We start from the raw sequence: 18,423 nt of genomic DNA on the forward strand, positions 1-18,423 counted from the left end.
AATTTTCTGATTTTTTACAGTGAGCATGTATCTTTTATAACCACAAAAATAAAGCTAGGACTGGGGATATAGCTCAGTTGGTAGAGTGCTTCCCTCGCAAGCACAAAGCCCTGGGTTCAATCCCCAGTACCACAAAAAAAAAAAAAAAAAAAAAGTTAATGTGATTTTTAAAAAGACAAACTAAATATTTGAAACATAAATAATAGAAGTTTAACATCCAGAATGCCTATAAATCCTTGAGAAAAAGGCAATGACCCAATTAAAAAGTGGGTAAAGAATAAGAACAAATTGTTATAGAACACCACAAATGCATGCAAATATGCCTAACTTTATCAGAAATAAGAAATTAAAACAGATACAAATCATTTAAAATTTTTACTGATTTAATCTATTGTTTTTGAGAATGATATCCCATATTGACAGAGGTAAAGGAAACAGATTCACTAGAACACTGTACTTGAATTTGGCTGTGACCATATCAGAGTTCTATGCAGTCATGAAAATAAGGAGTGGTTCCGTGTGGACAGACATGGAAACGCTCTGTGACATACTAAGGGGGGGTACAGAAACACGCAAGTCACAGAAACAGCCTCTAGAGTCAAAAGGACCTAGGTTTGAATCCTGGCTCTGCTATCTGCAGAACTCTAAGCTAATGTGGTTAAATTCTCTAAACCAGATTTCCCATCCAAACAGTAATACTGTGTTACTAATAATGATGGAATAATAATATCAATGCTTCCTTGGGTATTAGGCAGTTTTAATGCGAATGTATGTAAAACTCTAGCACAGAAGTGTTTAAGGAATATTTTAACAACCCACCTCTTGCTTATATATTAAAAACACAAACTCAGAAATATTCTATTTCCACTTCAATAAGTACAATTTTTATGTTTTTATGCATCAATTAAAAATAAATTTAATGCAAACGTTTTAAAACACTATGTTTATTATTTGTAATTAAGAAGCAGACATAACTTTAAAATGAAAAGCTGAGAAAAGGAAGAGAAAGAAAACAGTTTTTAAAGAAAAAAAAATAAGCTCTAGAGCAAAAGGACCTAGGTTTGACTCCTGGTTCTGCTATCTATAAAATCTGAGTTAAGGTTTCTTAAATTCTCTAAGCTTATTTTCTCCCTCAAACAATAACACTGATATTAACAGTAATAATGAAATAATAATACTATCAATGCTTCCTTCATGTTAGGCAGAGTAAACGAAATAATGCATGTAAATCCTAGCATGGAAGGGCTCTGAGAATATTTTAACCCCACTTCCTGCTCAGCTGCTCCTCAGGCTGACCCTTCCTTCACCCCTAGTCTTTCTAATTCTTATTGCTTCTTTCCCACAATCATCCTCACTGCCCACAGCCTTCAACCCAAACCTCTTCCTCTGTAACATGCTACCTTAGTGATCTGTCAGGACGGACCAGAGGATGGTCCCGCTCTGTGACCTCTTCCAAAGCCTGAGAGAGGGCAGAGAGCCCTGAAAGCTGCAGGTTTGTGTCCAAGCTGGATATCTGTACAGTGGCCACGACTGCTGCCACATGCTGATCCAGGGAGCTGCGTGGACCAGGACCCCGCAAAGCTCTAGCCAATTTCTGAATTGGTGGGGGAAAGGCAAGTGGCCTAAAAGAACTGTGGCACCTCCACACTGGAAGTCTTTAAAGGTCAAGCCCAGTTATCCTACTGACATTTAAATATATTATTTGTAACTACAGCTTGCATTTGGAACATTTTCCAATTCTGTATGAGGATCTAATCAAACCCTGAAAGATGGAAATACCATGAGAAATGCACTCTCCTTTTCCAGAGATACTGAAGAAAGGGAGTAGCGCTTGGTCAGGTACAATCAAGGTCAAAGGGAGAAGATGGATGCAAACCATTCTCCCCTGCAAAAAGGACCTCACTCCACAGCTTTCCCTCCACCCTCGCCACCACTTCTGGGCCCAAACAGCACTTGTTCCAATGTCTTTGCCCTCCCCTCCCAGAATCTGACTCACCACTGGCTGCCTCCTTCATCTCAGGGGGACAGCAACATCCCCTCAGTCACCAAAAGCTGGTTAAACAGCTGTGAATCACTCTGGGCCATGGGGGGCTCAGTCTTTGCCTTAACAGGCTCTGCCTCTGCCTTAGGGGGCTCAGTCTTTGCTTTGGGGGATTCGGTCTCTTCCTCTGAGAAACTGGCCTCTGACTTGGACTCCTCTTCTGGATCTGGGGTACAGGAGTGACTTCGTGAAGATAAACTGCTTAGTTCATCAGGTAGCAGCCCATATTTGGTGTAGATCTGGGAGTTGAGCAGGTCACGGAGGGTGCTACCCTCAAACGATTACTGAGAACCCGCAGCAGACCCTCAGCCATCTCTACAGGCACAGAGATCTCACCTAGGGCCTTTTCACCCAGGCTCTGTCAATACAAAGGATATAAATTTCAGGAACAAGCAGATACAAAGGTCCTGGGGATAGTAATGGACCCACCATGACTTCATACTAGAGTCTCACAGCACATATCTCCCCCCACCAACGAGACCCCTATACTCTCTAACTCTAGTCTCCCCTTATGTGGTATCCATAGATGAACTTCCTTTGGAGTTTCTACCCCTAACCCCATTACAATTACCCTTAATCCCTTAATATCCACCTCCCATATCTCAGGTCTACAATACCTCATCCAGTTTCTCCTGAAGATTCTGGAAAATTGGTTGCTGCTCACATATGTCTAACTTTTTGATGAAGAAAAGGAGTTACCACCACTCAGCTGGGTCAGGTTATCCCAATTCCTCATTCTTCTGAGGTTCAGTCTGGAGGTATGGCAAGCAGTAGAGGCCATCCACAGGCTTCCAGTCCCAGGAGGGAAATGCTAAGGATACAAGGATAGGGCTATCAGCAACCAACAGAAATAGGAGTTGATTTCTGAACCTCTGGGGAAGCTCCAGTCAGAAGTGGCTTCATACAAACATCACTCCTCTGTTCAGAGATAGGCTATCCACGTCCTCTCTTAGGCTCACCTGTGCCCAATACAGTAGCCCCTGCCTGCCCCCTTCTCCACAGCTGCCGAAGCTGAATCCCCAGTAGCTTCCTCAGCGCCCAATATCTCAGCATGTGCCAATGCACCCAGTAGGTGCGGCCTGTCGACTGCCAGAAGACCTGGCATAAGGGAAAGAACAGAGAGGGCTTCAGTGCTCTGAGATCTGGGCTGTGAAAGCTGAAAGAAAATGCCCAAGCCCAGATCTGGATCACACCCTCAGATACACACCTGTCTAGGTTTGGAAGAACCACCATATAGCTAAAGGATTCCTTTCCCTATCAGGAGTGGGCCCTGCCTCTCTTCCTAACCTTGATTGTCTCCGTTCCCACACTCTTTCCTAGCCTCTTCCACCAATGGAAGTGGTGATATTATCTCCATGTATCACTTCTGCTTCCTGGTTATGAGGTTTTCCATGACCCCACAGCCCACCACATTCACCAAGTTTTCTCAGTTCTTCAAATGACACCCCCCTCATTGGCTGATGCTCTCTTACCATTGCAATCCCCCTGGAAGGTTTTCTCCTTGGGTGGCATACCCAGAGCCTCCTACATGGAAATCCCAGTTTATGCCCCACCCAGAACAGATCCCCAACAGTTTCCCACCACTGTGAGTCCCTTACCTGCACAGGGGGCACGCCACTGTTGCTCTGCCGGAACTCGCCTTCATCTCCAGCACTGATCTCCTCGTAATCATCCAGCATCCGCACTCGCATGCCTGGCTGCAGTGTCTGCTGCACGTACTCGCCATAGCCCACTACGGCTAGAGAATTCAGAACGCTGACGGAAGGCCCACCCTTGCTTCTGGGGATGGTGACAATGGTGGGGAGTAAAAGGGGTGGTCCTGAAATGCAGGGTTGAAAGATAGACCGAGGTGGCCGTGGTGGTAATGTGCCCTGTTCACTGAGGTTCCGGGCCCAGCCCATGCTCCGCACCAGTTCTGAAATGAGGTTGCCCACCGCTATGCTGAATTCCAGCTCCCTTTGTCCCCGGTTTTTCTCCCTCGAGGTGCACAGGGAGCTTTGGTCTCCAGTTCCTGGCTCTGGACTGTTATTCAGTTGATCCAGCAGGAAGTGACACATAGGTAGCGCTTCACCAGGGAGAAGAGCAGCTTTCCTGGGATCTAGAACATAATCCTAGGTATAGGTTTATCTCTTCCCGGCTTTGGCCTCTTCCCTTCCCCCTTAATATTCTCCTCCACAGAAATTGCAAAGGTCTCATTCCTAGGCCTGTAGCTCTTCGATTTGTGTAAAAACACACAGGAAGGTCTTAAAACACTTGGGTTCTAATTTTTAAAATTCTCAATGGGAGTGGACATGAACCTTCACTTTAACTACATCTCCAGGTGGCTTTTGTGCTGACACAGTCCTGAACAATAGTTTCAGAAAAAAATGCCTTGAACAGAGCATTCCCCCATAGCAGTGGAGTACCTGAGGCAGATGAATGCCTTCAAAGGCCATGCAGTGCTCTTCAGAGGACGTGGTCTCTGCAAACAGCTCCAGCAAAGTATAGCGGCTGTCAAAATCCATGTGCTGCTCGATGCCATCTTGCTGGCTCAGTGACAGAAGGACGGTGAGCCCGACTCCCTGTAATCCACACCCAATCCGTATCTTCTCCTCAATCCCCAGTACTTTCTCCCTGCCTTTCCCAGGCTTTCTATCTCCTTCCTAGAGTTTTTCAAATGTCTTTGTGACTAGACCACACAGCAAAAAATATATATTTTACATGGTGACTTGGAACAAACACTTGCGCATAAAACTGGAACATACAACCATGCTACAAAACTACTATGTACTGCATACAGATATGTTGTAAAAATATTGGTTTAATCTAAAAAATTGACTTCACAACCAATAAATCTCAACCCACAGCTTAAAATTGCAAGTCTACCCCATTCTCTTTTCTGACACTGCACTGAGAATGGACATATAAATCAAATGCTAACTTTATCCTATTTATGTAGTTATAATTACCTATTACCCTAGATGCTTCCTTTACACTGAATTGATATTCACCAAATACTAGGTATTATTATAGAGTTAGAAAATCTCTCTGTTTTTACTCCTTGTAGCCCCATTCTCTCCAATGTTTTCCTTCTTTCCCTGGCTGTCTTACCAGCATCGTGGGCTGCCAGAGCCTGCAGCATCTTGCCCGCACTCCGACGGATTTGAGGCTCAGGATTGCACAACATATGCATGAGCAGGTCCAGGGCTCCTGTTTCCCTAAAGACCCCAGTGAGGGGCCCGATGCTGGCGTATGCACTGAGCAACATGGATGGTGTGGAGCACAGCAGCGGTGAGGCTTGAGGTCCCACCTTCTGCCAACTGCCTGGCAGCCCTTTGTACCAGCGCCCGCACATCGGCTTCCATCTCTCCCATTGCCACATCGTCCAGGCCTCCTGGATCTCGGGGATAGCTTCCTGAACCCCCAGCTGGTTCATGCTGAGGTCCCTTAGATAGTGCCCGCTCACCTAATAGCATGGGGCAGTTAGCATAGACCTCTGGGGCCGACAGCCACATGAGGATGTGCTCTGCTTTGCCTTCCTCCCACACCCACTTTGCCTACTTCCCCACACTTCAGGACACTCCATCGGATCAGGTATTCAGGGCGTCCATCATGTCCAGGCCGTTGTCGTATAAGTTCTTCAGGATATGCCTGCAGTTGGGGCCCCAAGGGCACCATAAGGTCCATAGCACGCCGTTCTCCTATCATCCTGATCTCCTGAGATACAGAAAGAGAAAGATAAGACAGTATGGGGAAAGAAGACTACACAGAATAGGATAACTCTTGGAACTGAGAGAGGGTGTGTGGTATTGGCAGGCTACATGGTAGAATTAGAGGCCAACAAAAGGTAAAGAATAAGATGGAATGAACACTTGAATCTACTTTGGGATTTATAAGAGAAGGAGTGAATATATCAAGGGATGAAATAAAGGGCTTCAAGAAATGGAAAAGATTACAAAGAGAATAAGAGTAACAAGCAAGGGTAACAATACAGAGAGTTAACAGTTAAGCAGGACAGTCTTGACAGTGAATAGGGTGGCTAAAGGATACAGATCAAGACTTAGAAGGCTAACAGGAGTGAGCATGAAGGATAGCAACATATGAGATAATGAGGCCAGAAGGCTGGGGGAGGGCAGGATAGGGTAAAACTGGAATGTGGATATAGAGGTGGGCCACAACAGATACAAAGAAGGAGGGGAAAGGAGGCAGGGATGTAGGGGCAGATGACAGGATGGGAAAAATGTATGAGTCTTGAGAAAGGGGGAGTAGCCTAGGGACCAGATAAACTTGTGTGAGGAAAAGACCAGGTACCACCCTGTATTTATGCTGTATGGTAAGGGTCTAGGTCAGCTAGATATAGATGGAGGTAGTACTCATAGGGTATAGGGTAGCGAATGAGGTCAGATAAATCTGATTCTTAATTCCAATCACTACTGGCATAGTTTTTGAACAAGTTGCTTAAAATCTGAGTCTGTTTCCTCCTTTATAAGGTGGTAATATTCACACCTATCCATGAAGTTGTTAAAAAAAAAAAAACTAATAAGACCACCAACGTAATACATTTAGCCCAAATAGCATTTAGGGCTGGGGATGTAGCTCAGCCGCAGAATGCTTGCCAGGCATGTACCAGGTCGTGGGTTCAATTCTAGCACCAAAGAAACAAATAAACAAAACAACAACAAAACAGAATCTAGCATATGAGTGCTCAGTAAACATGGTCTAATATTAATCTATTGTTCTTACAAGATAGTTATCAGATAAATGAGTTATTAAGTCAGAAGATTACAAAAGGGAGTAGAATGTTCAGGAAAAGACGTGTGATAAGCAGGTGTAAAGGCAAAAGGGAATATGAGCATAAGAGCGTAAGATAAACCAGTCGAAGAAATGGTGATCAGGGCAGAGGTTGTGTCAGGGTACAGGAACGGAAGACAAAAAAGCACTGCAGAGAAAGAGACATGAAGGATATGGACCTCAGTGAGGGTAGGGATTCACTGAGCGTGGAGTAGGGAGAGGCTGGGAGGTAAACAGCACCCAGCAATGGGCAAACGATTAGTGCAGGGAGAAGTAAAACTGAATACGCCTGGGGGTGGGGCAGAAAATTGAGGAGGCCCAATGTGGGCCTAGACCAGGGAGCAATAAACAGGTGTGGGAGTGATGTCTGGCCACAGGGATTGCGCCCAGCGGATAGCAAGCCAGGCCCACGCTTGCAGGACAGTGGGGCGGTGGAGACCTGTGCAGCGAGGCGAATGGGACTGAGGGACGGGGCAGGGATGGGGGAAAACAAGGAGGCATGGTGGGGGGCGCGGTCAGAGAAGGTTGACAGGACAGAGCGAAATCTCAAAGAATAAGACCTGGTTCCCTCCAGCAACCCCACAGAGAGGGGGTAAGGTACCGCAGAGACGGGGGAAGGGACTGGGTCGGGCGCAGAAAACCTCCTCTCACCTCCCGCCGTCCGGCCCGGTCCTCGCTGGGACCCGCCGTCCAGGTCCCGCCTCCTCGGCAGCTCCCTTCCGGTCACACGGCGAGCGCGCGCACCGCCTAGCATCTACGATCTACGGGTCCCACCGCGGCTCACGCCGAGTGTGGCGGAACGGCGCGCGTGGAGCATGCGTACTACTTCCGGGCCCCCTGCTACTGGAGAGGGGCGTGTGAGGCGGAGCGCGACCAGCGTGCAGTATCACTGTCTGGTTGTTACTTCTCACGCGGGAGTAGGCTGCCCTTTTCCATGCACTCAACCGTAAAACTTCCTTTCTGCCTTCTTCATAATCTATCTCCGGTTACTTCATCCATTCTGAAACATAGTAACCCACCCTTCACCCTTGGGCTGTTTCGACTTTTCAGTAGGTCACGTGCCATGACTTCCCCAAACACATCCTCCCGCAGTACTTTAGGTAATTTGTCCCACTTAGCTTATTAAATTAAAAACCGGTGACTTCTGCTGGCCTAAGCACCTAGCAAAAAACCATGCAGAGGAAAAAACAGCTCCCACCCCCATATTTGTTCACACAGAATTCAACAGCACAAAGCACCCTCCTTAACATTCCATTTTCATCTAGCAGCCAGATTTGCTTCTTGGAACAGCTTTGGGATTTGTTTCATGTTTGCATCTCCCTTCCTATGTGAAAACAGCCAAAGACCCCACAGTCTGTGCAACAAAAATGATACATTATTGAAAGAGTATTTTTTTTAATACAAAAAGAAAGCTCTGTACATAGGACTGTGACCATGTCCACTATTCCTGGGTCAGTATCCCAGGGGAAGTAGAAACCACTGACACACACACACCACATTCACACACATTCACTCAGGCACACACACATACCCCAGAGCCATCAAGTAAGGGAATACCAAGGGTGCTCCACATGTAAATGCCACCTCATCCCTCACATGCATGTTCTCCCAAGGCCCACACTCACACAAACACACATTATAAGCACTTTGCCTGATTCACTCATGGGTCTGTCTTGTGGGAAGGAGAGAATTCATCAACATCTCCTCCTCTGGGTGGGGAGTGGGGAGTGAGTGAGTGGTGGTGGAGTGAAACAAGAGCAGAGAAAAGGGGTTGGGCAGTACAGACCTGAGTCCCAAGCTCCCCAACTCTGGCCCCTGATTTGCCATGCCCCAGCCTTGAAAACCACCCATAAGCCCCAGCTATCTCCAGGAGAAAGCCTAGAAAGACGACTTCCTCTTGGTATTCCAAATTGGGGCAAGACAGCAATGGGGTTAGAGGTTAGGAGGTTCTTAAATGTGTCGGCAAATCATCCCCTTGATAACTAGGCTGTGCGTAGAATCTTCCCCCACCCCTTCACCTAATCACAGAAGCAGGCTTGTTCCTACTGAAGGCAGTCGTTAAGGGGTTAATAAAACTCCACCACAATTGCTGCCCCATTTCTGAAAAGCTCCCTTTCTGGATATAGGTGGTGAAGGTAGGCTCTGGACATGGGTAAAAATCTTCCCCCATGGTGGCCCACCCTCAAGTTCTACCCTAAGGGAGCAGGGGTGGGGTGGGGCATGGCCCCTGTACAAATTACATAATACTGAGGTTACACTTAGAAAATAAAGTCATTTTCTTCAAGGCTTTTTGTCTTAATTTAAAAAAGTTACAGTAGCTGCTCACTCCTGGGAGAGCTGCCCATTTCTGGCTCCCATCTCTACACCAGCCCAAGAGTGCTCCCACTTCTGACCCCCATTCCTGCCTCTCCCCCTCCCAGATCCCACCCTGCTCACTGCAACTTGGGCCCCAGGCAGCTGCAGGCCTGGGAGAGCACAAGGCTGCAATTGCCAATGTGTGTGGCACAATGAAGTCAGTTGCCTCTACCTGACACCCTCCCACCCCACCCCACCACATTTGGTCTCCCTCTTCCCTCTCCCGAGCAACAGCCCTAAGGGCAAAAAGAGGCCCAGAGCTGTGGGTCACCCTCCACACCCCGTCGGGGCATGGCCCTGAGGGCCCCTCCCCCGGCTTCTCCTGGAAACAACTCAGGACCGGGTGATCCCAGAATCTCCCCAACCCACTGGTGGACCCCAAGCTCATGGGGTGACTCTGTCCCCAGGGCCCAGCCAGTTCTGGGGAGCCCTTGGGCTCCCCAGGGAAGGGGAGTTTGGGTAGGGAGGTGGGGATGAGAAAACGCCATAAAAAAAAGTTAAATATTTTAAACATATATTTATAGATTTGTTTTCACTTCGTCTCCTCAAATAAAAAGTTCAAATCAACTTAAAGCAGCTGGGAGGAGTGGGGGGAAGACAAAGGGAAGAAGGGAACGCTGGTGGTTCCCTCCAACCCAAGAGCCCCTGGAGGCCCATGGGGAATGGCAAGGCAGGGCAGGTGGCCCCAGGAACCTGCCCAGTGCACAGGCCCAGCTACCCAGGAGCTGAAGGGGCAGAGGGCGGGCAGCATGAGGGAAGAAGCTCCCATCTCCTCAGCTGGCTCCCTGAGGGGAAGGTACAGGGCTCTTTTGACCCAGCCTGTGGCAGACACAGTGCTGACTTGGGGTCAGCAAGGAGGCTGGGAGAGAGAGCCCCAACCGCTTCCTCAGGGGAGGACACAGTGCCCAGTCCCACAGAAGGCCTGTGAGTGGGAAGGTGGGTCACGGTCCCATTGGGTAAGCTAATACTCATGGCAAACATCGCGCCAAGCTGTTGAGGGGAGTCTGAGGAGGAAGGACAGCCCCCACCATCAACAGAAATAGGAGATGGAGCAGGAAGGAAGGGGAGGTGAGGGAGGACAGGTGGAGGGCAGGCAGGCCCATTTCTTTGGCTGGAGTGATGAGGGCGTAGTCCTGTGGCTGCCCGCTCCTCCTCCCTGCCTCTCTCCTGCGGCCCCGTCAACATGTGTGTAAGAAAACGTGAAAAGGCAACAATAAATAAGTGGTGCCGTCCCTTGGGCCATCTGTCCAGGGCAGCGGGCGGATCATTCACTCTTGGTGCTGTGGGCGGCATCCAGGTTCACCACCTGTAGCTCCGTGAGGTTGCTGCTGCTTCCAGCCTGCTGCCCTATCACAGCCATCTGGAGGGAAGGGGGGTACATGAGGAAATAGGCAGGAGGATCAACCAGTCTGCTGCTGGCCTGCCTGCCCACCAAAGGTCTGAGCAGAACAAATGGGGACTGTGGGCTTTGACCACTGGTAACAATGTCCCGCCAGGTGAAGATGATGTAGCTATGTGGGATGATGTCACAGGTGCCCCACACTACCTGGTGAAGCTGAACTGCAGAAACAGGGATCTGTACTGTCCCAGATGGTGCTGTCAGGAACCACCTGGGGGACGCCACTGCATTGGAAACCACAAGAGATACACACTCATATGCTTGCTCAAGAGGATCCTCCAGATATTGGAGGAGTGGCAATAAATGCACAAGTGACTGGTGAGTCTCAGAGTCAGTATCCAAGGTTAAATGTCCCAATATGTCTGGAGATATATGCAGGTATGAGGGTCCAAGTAGACAAGTACGGTGAGAGCACACAGCTCTGTGTGTGTGTATGTGTGTATTTGTGCAGGAAAATATATATGGGTATCCAAGCATGTGTGTGAGCACATACACCTCAGTGTGGGAGGTGGAACATATGAGTGTGTAAGGGAGGAAATGGTCCTCCTTCTGTCAACCCTGCCCTTCCCTCACCTTGCTCCTGGACCTGGCTGTGTGACACCTGCATGGTGGATGGCGCCTGGGAGAAGGCATTGAGCACGGTGAGGCTGCCATCAGCCAGGCCAGAGGTGGGGGCATACATCACCGCATGGGGCTAGGGTACATCATTGGCCTCCCACAGTGTGGGCACGGACGATGTCATGATGGTGGCGGGCAACGTCACTGGAAACACAGACACATGTCAGGCACTAGACCCTCTGATATCTCCCTTCCTACCCCAGATTCCAGTCTTCAAGGCCTTTTTTGCCATGTCCCAGGGGTCAGAAGCTTGACAAGACTATACCTCTGCTCCTTAGTCTTTGATCAAGAAAAGCCTATTTTATCCCTGAACAGAATAGCACCAACCTTTGACTCTACCCCATCATTTGTACCATTGGATCGTCCACCTACTGAATTCTTTGTTCTCAGGTCCTAAGATTTCAAGGACTGACCCACTCCTGGAAAACTCAAGATTCTCTCCTTTAGTGCTCCATCATCGCCCCTTTTTTATATTTGTTCTTATGCCTCCTCCCTCTTCCTAAACTCAAACCTAACAAATTCATCTTTTAAATAAGCACTTCTCAAACATTAGCATGCATACAGTTACCTGGGAATCTTGTTAAAATGCAGATTGATTCAATAGATTTGGGGGTGATGCTTAAGATTCTGTATTTCCACAAGCTCCCAAGTAATGCTGATGCTCCCAGTCCCTGGACCACACTTTGTGTAATAAGGTGAAATAAAATAACTTAAAAGTAATTTTGAGAAGATCCTATCATTTCTGAAATGACCAAAAATACCTGAGGGGAATTATGGCTACTCAAATTCTACAACGCCCCTGCCACAAGGAGATAATTGCCCTATAATCCTTCCTGGTAATTAATGAAATGCTGGGTTTTAGGGCAAATAACTTCTCCTAATCTAAATGAGAAAGAGGTAACTTCAGTGATCCTTAATTTCCTCCTGGAATCCACAGGCCACTGAAGGGCAGGATTCAAAACCCAGCTATCCTCACCTGACTTTTTACTTAAATTATGCCAAATGTCTCAGTTTCTACTTTAGGTAAATTCTCTGACTTTAGGTACAGGAGGGATACTGCTGGGTATCTGCTGCTTGGCTAATGGGATGAGACAGAGTAGGAAGAGCAACAGGGCTGCAAGTTATACCTGTCCCGCTGGAGGAGGTCTGCGTGAGGTCTGTGCTGCTGTCACGAGAGGGAGACGCTTGTTGTGGGGCCTGGTGCACCTGAATGGCCTGTCACTGGGACCTGCTGGGCCACTGCCCCACCTACAAGACACAGAGTCTTACTTGGGCTCTATCCTGCCCAGTTGCCACCTGCACCAAACATGTTTAAAACACTCCAGTCCTAGGGTCTGGCACACTGGTCCCAAACTCCAAACCCTCTTTCCAGGCAGCAAAACAGGTCCTCCATGCCCTGATATCCTCTCCAGGGGCTTCCTTCCTTCTCCTCCCCAGGTCTTACCTCTATCTTCTTCAACTGACCCAGGAGCTGGCCTTGACCCATCAAGGACATGATCTGCCCTCCAGTCAAGGACAGGAGAGTAGTGCAATGTCTCCTGTCCCATGGCAATGGAGGAACACAGCTGGGCTAGCTAGACATGGCCAGAATGTACAGTTGAAACTTACTGATGAGAACAGTAGGGGTCTCAATGGGGAGGGGCATGTCTGCCAATAAGAGTAAGGTTTTTCTCAGGCTCTAATCCTTGTTTGCCTTCCTTCTAAGCAGAGAAAGAGGGTCTCCTCATGCCAGTCCTAAACCCATCTGAGCATGCTCAATTTGTCCCAGGGAGGATGAATCTCTCCCTGCCTCTTGTGACTCACCGGGCATGAGGGTGAAGCTGGTAGGCAGTTGCATAAGGCCCCCAGAAGAGACGGGGCCGCTGCCTGTACTCTTCAGCACAGTCCCGTTGGCACTGCTGACAGCGCTGGGGCTGACGCTAGCAGACACTGGTGCCAGGTAGTTGGTGATGGGGAAGGAGGGGCCACTGCTGACTTGCATGGTGGTAGAGGTGCTAGGTGCTGTTTGGATGGTGGAGGTGGTACCTGGCAGGTTGGTGACTGTGAACGCCGGCTTCAGTGTATCCTATACCCAGAGTAAAGATGAAATAGTAAGCCTCTACCAGACCCCGCCCCCCAGAAGCTTTGTGTGAATTGAGAGCCCATAGTGAAATCAGTGTGCTTTGGTTAAAATCCCAGCTCCATAATTTATCTGATGCATGACCCTTGGGCAAGTTATGAAGCTGCTAAGCTTTAGTTTTCCACCCCTGAAAGGACAGAGGGCTGGGAGTGTAGCTCAGTGGTAGATAGCTGGCCTAGCATTTGTGAGACCCTGGGTTGAATCCCCAGCACTATAAAAATAACAAAAATGAATAAAAGGAGGACAATACATCATAAATTGCTATGAAGATTAAATAAGATTAATAACACACTCAAAAGCATTTAGAGAATATTACCTGGCACATAATGACAAATACTTATCTGCTGCTCTTATGATCATGACAATAACAGTTATGATTATCATCATCAGAATCCCCTGGATTCTCTGCCCCAGTGGATTGTGGTAATCACAACCAGGGCCTGTTGTCACTCTGGCAGTGACCATCTGTATGAAGCTCAGATAATTACTTTTTTTTTCTAAGCCTCAGTCTTCCTCTTCTATAAACAGGAGGGGACTACAATACTATGTTCTCTTTAAAAGGGTTCTTCCAACTCTGACCTGCCTGGCTTCTGCAATGAGTGAAAGTTTTTCAGGAAACTCAGGATTTGAGCGAGATCTTGGAGCTTTGGCAATCAAGAACTATGCCAAATGTTTAAGACTTAAACTACCTAGTAACTTACTCATCCACCAGAACTTCCTACTACTACAAGAGTCTGAAAATGATTACAGGTGTAGGAACTAATAGAGGGGGAGACTGGAGTACTGACTCTCCTCAAAGTGGGGGGAGCTCTGTTCTTAGAAGGGGAAGGAGAAAGCCAGGAGTTAAAAATCAAGCCAACAAGACTAAATCAAACTGAGTTAACCAGGGGGCTCAAAAGGGGGTGGGGGGTGGGTGTCAATAAGGGATGTTTGCTAAGCAATTGGGCTTAAGATCCCTGATTGGTGGAGGCGTTGCTAAGGCAAACAGTGCCGCTTCCTCTCATTGGCCAGTTAGTTAAGACACACCCGGAAGGTGGAGCTCCCCGGACTGCAAAGAGGAAGCCCCGCCCCATCTCCTTACCGGGAATAGGAAGGGGGAGGCGTAACTAGGGCCGGCATCCCTAGCAGCAGGCGAATACACTCCCTAACAGCACAGGCCCCAACATCCTGAAGGGATAGGCGGCTAGCTAGTAAGGTAGTCCCCCGCCCAGTCGGTCAGCCCGCCTGCCAACAGTGCTGAGTTCCCAGGACCCTGGGACCCGAAGTGCTCCCTTCCTACTCCCGGGCGACCCGGCCTGCCAGGAGGGCAGGGCTAAGCAACACCCCCGCCCCCAGCGGGGAGACAGCTGGCGGGAGGAATGCAAAGGCCCTGCCAGGCAGGCGGGCTGCGGGCGGGAGGCCGGCGTGGAGCCCGAGCCGGCCTTATATGGGCACGGAGGCCGCCCGCTTATCTAGGGGGCCGGCCTCCTGTCAGGAATGGAGGATGGACACCTGTCCCCTAGGATAAGGGGCACTAACTTGGCTCTACCCCAGATTGGTAGACACCTTTCTACCTATACTGAGCCAGGTAGAGAAAGAGATCCCCTTCCCTTCCCTCCCCTTACATATGTGATCCAAACACACCTTGGTCTCCCCACTGCTGTCAGACTCGGACACCTGGTAGGTGAGATCTGGCTCTTCAAAGCCAGTGGCACTCATTCTCTGGTCTGTGGTGGGGTCTGAGCGGGGTGGAGAGTCTGGCGAGTTGAGGCAGGTCTGAATCAGTGCCTTGCCGGTATCACTGGTGATCATGGGCTGCAGTTTGCGAGTGGCAAAGGTATACACATGGCCTGTCTCACTGGCCACCAGCAACAGCACCTGTGTCCCTGTCAGCGTGGACAGTTCATAGGCCTAGGGGGTGGGAAGGGAGATGGGCAAGTCAGAAAACTTTTTATCCTCAACCTTCCTCAGGAAGTAGGAAAGAGAATTACACAGCGATCTCCAGCCCCCACTTCTATAATGACCTTCACCTTTAGTGACTCTACAAGGGTCCCATCTGGGTATACAAAGGTGAGCAGTGAGAAATAAAACTACCCATGTCTCTCCTTTGAACAGAGGTACCTAGCAAACAGTCACTGCCTCCCCAAGGATGGAGCACTTAACCTCAGGCGACATGGAGGGACCCAGTTAGCTTCCAGCGGATGGAGCCTCCTTCTCTCCTCACTGTCACAGGGACAGGGCAAGAACCCTACCACATTGGAATTCACACATCACATTAGTGATTAGGGACCACCTAAGCCACAAACTGATGGTTCTTTCCAGGCCCTAACCTGTTGCCATGGCCTAATTTTTTCTTCTGCTCTAAAATACTGTACTAACCTTTTTTCCTACTTTGTCTTGGAAAGGAGGGAGAAGGAAGAAAGGAAGGAAAAGAAGGGAGGGAGGGAGGAAGGAAGGATGAAGGGAGAGGGAGGGAAAGAAGGAAGGAAAATAAAAGCAAGCTTTCCTTCATAAACCATCTTCCCTCACAATCTTCTCTACTGATGATCAAGTAACAAGGGACACTGATATAACAGTGTCTGGAGTGATGGGAAATGGCACCAAATACTCTGCCATGAGCCCAAGAAGGTAACCCCAGAAATACCATCCTTACTCCCAAAAAAGTTCCACAACCCACCTTGGAAGCACACACAGACGAAAACACCAGTCAGTTCTCCCAAGGTTGTAGCTTGTTTCCCAGTTCCTCCGTTTCCACCCATTCCCATATCTTCTTACCCCCCACCCCACCCCCAGATGACTCCGGGGAGGAATTTCTAGGCACCTTTACAAACTTCCCTGACCTCCCCTCAAAAGTCCATGCACAGATTTTCCCTAGGGTTGGGAACCCCACCTGCCCCAAAGACAGGCGATTCTGCTGTCAGTCCTGCCTGGAGCATGAGGTTTCCAGTGGAAGCAACGGAAGACACATGGCCAGGGCGGGACTTGGTCCCCGCTGGTTACTCAAGGCAGCACAAGCTCTCCTGCCCGGCTCCCTCACCTGGTCCCTAACCCTGCCTATCCTCTAGCCAGCACCACCCTAGCGCTGCCCACCTTCTTCCCACACATGCTCGCTTCATTGTTGTCATACAGCTCCCGTCTCGTTGCCTCTATATCTTCCCTCCTCCCTGCTTTTCGGACGCATTTCCCTAACACCAGGGTGTACCGAACCTACTGACCCCGGCATCTCATTAGCCACCTCCCCGGCAGCCAGTGCTCACCCCTTCACTCCGCCCGGTCTCTCTTCCTCTCTTGCGCTGGTCACTCCCACCCCAGCGCCTCTTCCCTCTATTCCGGACGTTTGCGGCATCTCCCCTCTCCCCACATTTCCCTGGCGGCCCCTCCCCTTTCGCCCTCAGCGGGTAACAACCATCCCCTCCCACACACCTCCTGCGGACTCGCCGCCTCGCACCTCCGCCTCAGCTCTGCCTAGCTCCCCGACTCCCCCTGTGCGTACCCACCCTCCTGGTCCCCGGTGGCCGACCAGCCTCGGGCTTGGTACCTTCTTCATGATGCCCGTCTTCCTCTTGCTGAAGGTCGTGTAGCGCCGCAGTTTGTTGTCGATGAACTCCATCTTGATCTTCACCCGGCCCCGGGTCTTCTTACCCGGCTTGGCCCCACTCACCGCGCCGCTCACCGGCCCATAGCCCCCGGCGGCTGCCGCAGATGCCTCGGGCCCACCGACCACCACGCCGAGCTCCATCTCGCTCAGGCTCCTCTTCAGGCCGCGCCGCTCGGCGCCCAGCTCCTCCTCCTCGCCCGACTCCGAGTCGCCCTCGCTGCCGCTGTAGAGGGCCCCCGCGGTGGGCGCCGGTGTGGTTGCCGCCGCTGCTGCAGCCTCCCGCTCGAGGCGGCCCGATCCGGGCGCCGCGCCGTTCCCGGGGACCCGGCCCCCATTAGCCCCGCGAGTCCCGCCGCCTCCACTGCCCGGCCGCCCCGTCGGGGTCCGGTTCAGGCTGCCCCCCAGGGCCGAGCCCCGGCCCAGAGCCGCCGCGGCCCCAGCTTGGCTCGGTAACATGGCGCTCAATGCAGGAGGGCGGACGGGCAGTCAGCAAGGAATCGGAGCCGCTGCCGCCGCCGCCATGGGCTTCCCGGCTAAACCCGGCACTCCTGCTGCTCCTAGTGCGGCTATAGCTGCTGCGGCCGTCGCTGCTAACTAGGGGCCCCTGCACGCCCGGGCCGACCTGGGCCCTCACTTTCCTGCCCTGTGGCCCGGGTTGCCCCAGGCCGCGCGCAGCGCCCCCTGTCCGTATGCTAGGGCGGCGCGCCCGGCGGCCGTCAGCGTCCCCCGGGGGGCAGGGGCTGCTGGCCGCAGCCGAGACGGCGGGTGGAGGGGGCCGGGACCACGCGCTGGCGGCGGAGGGATCCCCCGACCCTTCCCCCCATATAAAGAGATACAATGTTTCCTTTTATGGCGAGGCCGCTCCTTATATGGTGAGCCCCAGCGCCCCCGCCCCATTGGTCCGCGGTTCCGGCACCTCCGCTCCCCATTGGCCCGCAGGGGGCTCTTATTTGCATAGACATACCGAACTCGCTGCTGTCATCCGGCGTCAGACCGCGATTCCGAAAGGGGAGGAGCCGACGCTCCTTAAAGGAACCGGAGAAGAGTCACAACTCCGCCCCCTGAACCGGAGAATGGTAGATTTGGGAGGGACCTGAAGAGAGGAAGCCTGGGAGAGAACGGGAGCGCTGTCTTGCGGGGTAGAGGGAGCTGGAGGCAAACACTCCGGGACCGTCTGGTGGGTTGGGGGTTTGCAATAAATGAGAAAGTAAAGCCCAATTCCGATGAAGGAGTACGGAGATTGACTGGAGCACCTCTCCACGCCTTCCTGAGGGAAGCAAAGTTATTGACCCAGCGGAGGGGCTTGGGTCCAGATGTTTATGGACTACTTGCGTGCAGCGGCTGCATTCCCCTCTCACCGCCCCCGACTTCCCTTCCCATCCTTTTCCCTCTCTTTTCGAGGGATCAGCACTTTGCCGTTCGGCTCCCGGGTCATCATTTGTCATCCTCCTCACTGGAGAGTCTTTGACAGACCTACATCTGGAAAAGGGAAAGAGGTGGTCCTCTTCCGTCCCTGAAGGGGGCAGGGAAGAGAGATGGAGATC

At 50.8% G+C, this 18,423-nt stretch overlaps 2 protein-coding genes across 2 annotated transcripts in view; both read right to left on the bottom strand.

The window, feature by feature from the left end:
• Cul9 (cullin 9) overlaps nucleotides 1–7,568 on the bottom strand; it is a 34,606-nt gene extending 27,038 nt beyond the window's left edge. The window contains 17 exon segments of the mRNA XM_047558279.1: nucleotides 1,401–1,622; nucleotides 2,027–2,321; nucleotides 2,324–2,399; nucleotides 2,659–2,852; nucleotides 3,001–3,025; nucleotides 3,027–3,091; nucleotides 3,094–3,139; nucleotides 3,640–3,771; nucleotides 3,773–3,819; nucleotides 3,822–4,088; nucleotides 4,091–4,139; nucleotides 4,447–4,587; nucleotides 4,589–4,602; nucleotides 5,132–5,282; nucleotides 5,284–5,562; nucleotides 5,564–5,737; nucleotides 7,463–7,568. Coding sequence (XP_047414235.1) covers nucleotides 1,401–1,622; nucleotides 2,027–2,321; nucleotides 2,324–2,399; nucleotides 2,659–2,852; nucleotides 3,001–3,025; nucleotides 3,027–3,091; nucleotides 3,094–3,139; nucleotides 3,640–3,771; nucleotides 3,773–3,819; nucleotides 3,822–4,088; nucleotides 4,091–4,139; nucleotides 4,447–4,587; nucleotides 4,589–4,602; nucleotides 5,132–5,282; nucleotides 5,284–5,562; nucleotides 5,564–5,728 — 2,168 coding nt within the window. The 5' untranslated portion in view covers nucleotides 5,729–5,737; nucleotides 7,463–7,568.
• Nucleotides 7,569–8,164: 596 nt separating this feature from the next.
• Nucleotides 8,165–17,731, bottom strand: Srf (serum response factor). The gene is given in 8 exon segments (XM_047559317.1): nucleotides 8,165–10,526; nucleotides 10,713–10,789; nucleotides 11,139–11,327; nucleotides 12,311–12,401; nucleotides 12,403–12,431; nucleotides 12,987–13,248; nucleotides 14,926–15,192; nucleotides 16,820–17,731. Coding segments are annotated over 8 exon segments (1,527 nt in total). The 5' UTR covers nucleotides 17,336–17,731; the 3' UTR covers nucleotides 8,165–10,430.
• Between the last annotated feature and the right edge of the window lie 692 nt (nucleotides 17,732–18,423).

The sequence above is a fragment of the Sciurus carolinensis genome, chromosome 7 (assembly GCF_902686445.1).
Source record: "Sciurus carolinensis chromosome 7, mSciCar1.2, whole genome shotgun sequence".
Classification (NCBI taxonomy): domain Eukaryota; kingdom Metazoa; phylum Chordata; class Mammalia; order Rodentia; family Sciuridae; genus Sciurus; species Sciurus carolinensis.